Raw genomic sequence first — 6469 nt, 5'->3', positions numbered from 1 at the left:
CGTGAGGACAGTGGGATTTAGTTGACTAAATCATGAGATCAGTTTTATTTCTCCTAGGCTATTAACGAGACAAAGGAACAATGTTGGTGCCCTGGAACAACTGGGGGCTATCAGATAGGATCTGCATTCCTGAAAATTTTTCTATTGGGCCAGCTCTGGACTTGAGACACCATAAATTTGATATTATATAAAAGAAGTGGCCCAGCTAGGGTGGGAAAGAAGAGTGTGATCATGAGGACACAATGAGAATTGTGTCCATTCACAAAAGATGTTTCTATTAGAATTTACTGCTCCAAGGGTCATTTTTCCTTCCTAAGAAGATGGATGCTTCCTCTTTTCTGAAGATGAGAACAATGTGCTTGACTGACTTCCCCTTTTCTCTGACTGCTGGGAAGCTCTGTCTCTGGAGTTAGTTAGGTTTAAAATTTCTAAAACACAATTATCATGTAGATTATTATTTGTATGATTTTCTTGTGTTTTCTAATCTTATAGTTTCCCTTTCTATGGTTCATTTAGTTTATATAGAACTGTCCCAGTTTGTGGTTTTATATTTTTATTCTTAATACTATTTTGTTTTGTACGTTTTATTGTAAACCTCTTCAAGTCTTGTAGAACATGGAGTACTTAATGGGACCAAGATAAAATTAATAAGTTAATGGAATTTGAAGATATCCTATCCTTTCTTTCTGGTGACTTGTTTTGTTTTAGAGTTAACATATTATTGTCCCCCTACAGAATGTACCTGGCTCATTTAGATCTGGTGGCTAGTATCGCAGATACCTTGACCAAAGTAATTTATGAGCCAATGTGCCTAACTTTAATACATAATAAAACTTGACCCCTTCATATTTTTCAAACTGGATAATTCCTTAGAAAGGATACCAATCTTTATTTAAAAAGTTAATCAAGTTTAGCTCTAGGTTTTCTAAGGACCAAAACAAACTGAAACTTCAGCATATACCCTGGTGACACCTATTTGCCGGCCCACTCTATACTACCTCACCCAGAGGTCTGAGTTAATCTGGGGACGAAGCGAATTGATTGTTCAGCCCTGAGAGAGAAAGCTGGAAAAGAAAACACTATTCAGCACCTCTACCCGGCCACTGGAGCACCTACCTGCCCTCCTTGGAATTTCACACTAAGGGCTGCATTCCTTCAGCTTCATGGGGTGTGACCCAGAGTGTCCAGGGTCAGGACAGGAGAGCTCCACGAGTGACAATTTGCAGTAAACTGATCTAGGGTGGGGGTGTTCCGCGTTCCTCCAGAGCATTTTTCTCACATTTCCCTTTTGTGATTTCAGATACTCACCTATGGTTGCGGGTGGGGTTGGGGGCGTGTCATTAAGTGCTTTTCTCTCCTTCCTCTCCCCAGCCCTGATGTTGACTACTCTAAGAGGGAGGAAGTGTTAGCAGAAAAATTTTTTATTATTTTAATTTTCCTTCTTGAAGGGGGTGTGTCCCTAGCTTGTTTGCTGCGAACGCAGTAACCTGCCCAGGAGCTGCTGGTGACTCAGTGGCAGTGTGCCGGGGCCAGCCAGCTGCTGTGCTTCAGTGCAGTGCTCCTGGTGTCTTTCCAGACTGCTCGGGACAGACTGAGCCTCCAGCACTCTGGACTACGGGCTTTCGGGGCTACAGGGTGAGAAGGAGTCGCCAGGTAAGTTCCACAGCTGTGGTGTTATTCCTTAGAATGAGGATTGTTATCACAGTGCTGCCCATTAATGGGAGAGATTTTTCTTTCCACGGGGAAAATTCTGATTTCTATATTTCATTTCCTAAGGAACTTTAAATAAAGGAAAAGATTTGAAAAGGGCAACTAGCAGAAATAAGTGTCCATTCAGCTTCTTGCTGTGTGACTTGAAGCCATCTGCTGGATGTCAAAGCCCAGGCCCCTCGCTAGAACACCCACCACCGCGTAGAGTTCTTGGGGGCCCCGGGAGGGACACCAACATCAAAAAAGATGACTTCACCAGGGATACCTGTTAAAACATCAGTCACATAGCTAGTGATAATTAATAATATGTTAACTAGAGCAATCTCCTAAAATAAATTTGTGCTTGGGAAGATTAAGTTTATTTTCTCATGAATTAATTTAAACTTTACCTGAATCAGTATAAGCATAAGCCTGGGAGGTACTTCCCAATTTAAATCCCTCCCTGGCCTCCAGAAAATCCCCAAATTGACCCTCATCAACAGCCCTTGCTCCCTCCCCAAATAAATATAAAATGACATACTATATTTCCAAACTCTCAGGCCTCAAAAATTTATGCTTTTTCTTTCCCCTTTTTCTTTTTCATAACAAATCTCTTTATGTAAACCTGATATCTTATGTAATCTATTCATGCGGGAGTCTAAATGATTGGCAGATACTGAAGGAAGTATACAAGGAAGGTCTAGGTGGATGAAGTGTGGGGAAGTGATGGCCTTGGCTTCTTCTTGGTGATTTCCTTAAACTAAATTTTATAATGAGCCAGGCTGGCGACGACAGAGAAGAAAATAATAAAGATAAAAGTACATTATGTAATCTATCAGAATATTAGCACAAGGCTTTTGTTGTTATTTTTTCCGTTATACATCCCCCCCATAACCAAAATTAAAAACAATCTTACAAAGATGGCCAAATAGTACCAGTTACTAGTACCATTGACAAGTAGTATAACCTCAAGGAGGGCTGAGGATATAGTTCAGTTGGTGGAGTGCTTGCCTTGCATGTACAAGGCCCTGGGTTCAATCCCCAGCACCACAAAAAAAAAAAAAAAGAAAGAAAAAAAAAGCAACTTAAGGAAATTATTTAACTTTTCTTGCTCTGGTTACTTAAGTTATAAAATAGTAGCCACACATAATAAGATTGAAAATGGGAATATGTGTGCACGTTGAGCCTTGGAATAAGCTTGACTTTCCAACTCTATTCTTTCATGTGCAACCACAAGTTGATATGAATTATTACTGAAAATCACACATCCTTGTTCCTCCAGAACGGCTGTAAATTTCTTAAAACATAGGGAAAGCATCTCCATTATAGGATCTTTCTTTTGCTGAATTGAGGACAAGGGGAGAACATCCCTTTTGCATCAATATGTGCTGCACTGTCTTTCATTTCACAGTGAAGGATAGCAAATATCCTCCTAGAAAAAGATAAATGAGTGCATTCATTCAAACTATAGTATAAGTGAATTATTTTAGTGCTCTGGATGGGAGCAAGCAGACACTTCAAGAAGCAAAAGAATACTGAGTATGTCAGGGCACAGTAATGGCAAGCGCATGTGTTACAAGAGTGAATGACTCCAAAAGTGTAGGGATGGCATTCCTACAACAAATGTCACTGATTTCACAGTTTTGTCAAGGCCACCCTTTATGAAACTATGTGCTATGTAACCCACCCAATTTAAATGTGTATGTATGCAACATTCAAAATATTTCCTTTAGCCCCCTTTTTAGCATTCTTTTGCAGGGAATACCTATATCTACAGAGAAGGAGAAATACTATTCCCAAATATATCTTAAGATTTTGCCTGGATAGCATTTGTCTTATAGGAGGTGGGCTCACCTTATGTCAAGATCTCCACAGTCCTTTACTGGGTTCATACACAGTGTTGGTAGTTGTGAAAATAATTTGAAAACTTGAAGAGATGATGCAAACTGTAGCCATATGGCCTAAAACATATTGTCTCCTAGCACAGATGGTTGTAGACTTGCTAAGCTTCACACTGTAGCATACATACTAGTGAGATGTGAAGACCCTCTTACCCCGCAAACACTCAACTCACCACAGGTAATATTGTGGAGGCACCTATTAAATGGCTGATGGAAACCTGGGCTCTGCCATGTTGAAAATGAAAATTCATAGGAATTAACAATAAAAGTAGAAAGTAGAAGTAGTCCTGAAATTTCATGAAGTTATAAATACAATGAATTCCCCACAATCCATTAAATAAAGAAAACGCAAAGAGGCGAACAGCAATGAGATACATATATTATTTATTTATTTTGAGAAAGTGAAAATAAGTTGTTTTTTTTTTTTCACAACAAAACCTAAAATAACTCTAGAAGGACTAAAGATTCAAATTTATATCAGAGAAAATATTCGGCATTTTTTTTTTTTTTGGATTGGCTAACTTCACTTAGCATTATCTTCTCCAACTTCATCCATTTACCTGCAAATGCCATGATTTTATTCTCTTTTATTGCTGAGTAATATTCCATTGTGTAAATATGCCACATTTTTTTTTATCCATGCATCTACTGAAGGGCATCTAGGTTGGCCGAATGTTTTCTCTGATATAAGGAGGCTGATTCATAATGGGGTAGGGAGGGGGAGCATGGGAGGAATAGACGAATTCTAGATAGGGCAGAGGGGTGGGAGGGGAAAGGAGGGGGCAGGGGGTTATAAATGATGGTGGAATGTAATGAACATCATTATCCAAGTACATGTATGAAGGCACGAATTGGTGTGAATATACTTTGTATACAACCAGAGATATGAAAAATTACGTTCTATATGTGTAATATGAATTGTAATGCATTCTTCCATTGTACATAAAAAAATAATTAAAAAAATCTAAGAAGCCTAAGACTTTTTAAAAAATATATTCATATAATTAAAACAGATGAAATAAAAAGATTCAAATTTATAAAAATTATAGCAGTAAAAACTAAAGAAATATTATAAAAAAGCATAGGAGAATCTTTTTTACAGTCTTTTTATAGGAAAAAAATTCTTATCATGACCCCAAGTTTAAAAATCCATAGTGGAAAAGATCGACAACTCTGATTTCATAAATATTTAAAAATTTTGTGCAGAAGAACATAACATAAAAGGTTAAAAGATGAAAGACAAACCATGAGAAAATATTTTAATACAAATGCCCAAGATCTAACACCCATGTTATATAAAGAGCTCCAAAGAAGTGATTCTTAAGAAAAAGATGTATGTTCCAGGAGAAACCTTAGAACAATGCCTTAAATAGTGAAGCCAGAAAAGAAAAATGGCTAATTAACATCTGAAAAATCTTTAATCTGACTAATTATCAAAGACATGGAAATCAAAACAACAAGATATTTGGCTTATTAATTTGTCAACATTAAAAAGATGTTGGAAACAGTGTAATGAACAGGCTTTTCCACACCTTATCAGGGAAGGAGAAATGGGTATCAGTTAGGTGGGCAATTTGTCATGTCTGTCAAAATTCAAAATGTATAAACTGTTCAAAACAGCACTTTTAGTTTAACATGGAAACATCCTGGTTTGCCTGGAATTAGGATGCAGGAGGAGAAGTTTATGGAAGGAAAGCCCGAGGGCAGACTGTGGGAGTTCAATCTGCCTGAGGGCAGATTGTGAGTGTTTTGGTCTTCTTTCTGTACACAGCATGGGGTCTCCAAGGCTTCTGAGTTAGGGTGCAGGCAATATTTTCAGGACAGGTGGAATGACAGGTAACTGGTTCTGCTTATAGAAGAATCATTTGGGAAATTTTGAAAAGTTTACTTTTCCTTTCTAGTAAGTTGTAATGAAAATAAAAACAATTAAAAATTGTTGATGAAAATAATATTAAAATGTATAGGAAAACTTTAATAAGAGTTACTGGGGAGTAGATTTGAAACGATTAAGATCTGTCATATAGCCTTGAATGAGAAGTCTTGATTCTTTACTCTTATTTAAAGTAGGTCACAGAAGAAGAGATGGGAGCACCTTTAAGTGGACCATTGACATGTGAAGCCCACAGAAAACCTGTTCTGTAGGTTCTTTCCAGCAGGCTCCATGGTTTGTGTTTCAGCCTGAGACATCTGAGTCTCCTCCAACCTTCATGGTACTCACATTTATTTTTCTGCACAAAGAGAGCTTATGTGTATGGGACTCAGATGGGGATCAAATGAACAATCATGACTGTAATTATATCATACCCCAAGAAACAAAAACTGACTGGCTCATACTCCAAGGGAGGTACTAGGTTCTTCTGGGAGAGAAATCGAGGAAGATAATTTAAAAATTCTTTTTGTTTAGAATTCAGGTCCAACCTTTACATTTTCTGTAAATATAAAATGGAAATAATTCTTTTCTAATTTTTTTTATTTGCAGATGGACACAATATCTTTGTTTATTAATTTATTTTTATGTGGTGCTGAGGATTGAACTCAGTGACTCACAAGTATGAGGCAAATCTCTACCACTAAGCTACAGCCCTAGCCTGGAAATAATTTTTATTTAATTTATGAGATTGCCTAAATCATTAAATCAACACATCGGAAAGCATTTAGTAAATTAGAAAGAATTATTTTTATTTTACTTCTCTGGAGTGCCGCTGCTCAGGTACATTTTTTTAAAAAGCAACCTACCTAAGAGGAAGCTCTATTTCTCCTGGTTTTACCTACCCTAATTAAGCATAGTTAAGTAGGGGAGATGAAAATTGTCTGATCTGGGAATTCCAGGAAGGCTGGGTGCCTCCTACCAAGCTGAAGGCTTGGCTGGAGGAGACAGT

The 6469-nt window shown here is 37.5% G+C and overlaps 1 protein-coding gene across 4 annotated transcripts in view; it reads left to right on the top strand.

The window, feature by feature from the left end:
- The first annotated feature begins 1266 nt into the window (after nt 1-1266).
- Nucleotides 1267-6469, top strand: part of Adgrf1 (adhesion G protein-coupled receptor F1) — a 37435-nt gene continuing 32232 nt past the window's right edge. For 2 of the 4 annotated variants that reach the window (XM_046456067.2, XM_046456070.2), the window contains exons 1-2: nt 1267-1653; nt 5655-5800. In XM_046456067.2, the coding sequence (XP_046312023.1) occupies nt 5798-5800 (3 nt within the window). In that variant the 5' untranslated portion in view covers nt 1267-1653; nt 5655-5797. The remainder of the gene's footprint in view (nt 1654-5654; nt 5801-6469) is intronic. The other 2 variants (XM_046456069.2, XM_046456071.2) reach the window with 1 other exon arrangement.

The sequence above is a fragment of the Marmota monax genome, unplaced genomic scaffold (assembly GCF_021218885.2).
Source record: "Marmota monax isolate L192 unplaced genomic scaffold, Marmota_monax_Labrador192_F-V1.1 WCK01_AAM20220418_F8-fsc00281, whole genome shotgun sequence".
In the NCBI taxonomy this organism is placed as follows: domain Eukaryota; kingdom Metazoa; phylum Chordata; class Mammalia; order Rodentia; family Sciuridae; genus Marmota; species Marmota monax.
The sequence above is the reverse complement of the archived record's forward strand: the minus strand, read 5'-3'. Positions and strand labels throughout refer to the sequence as shown.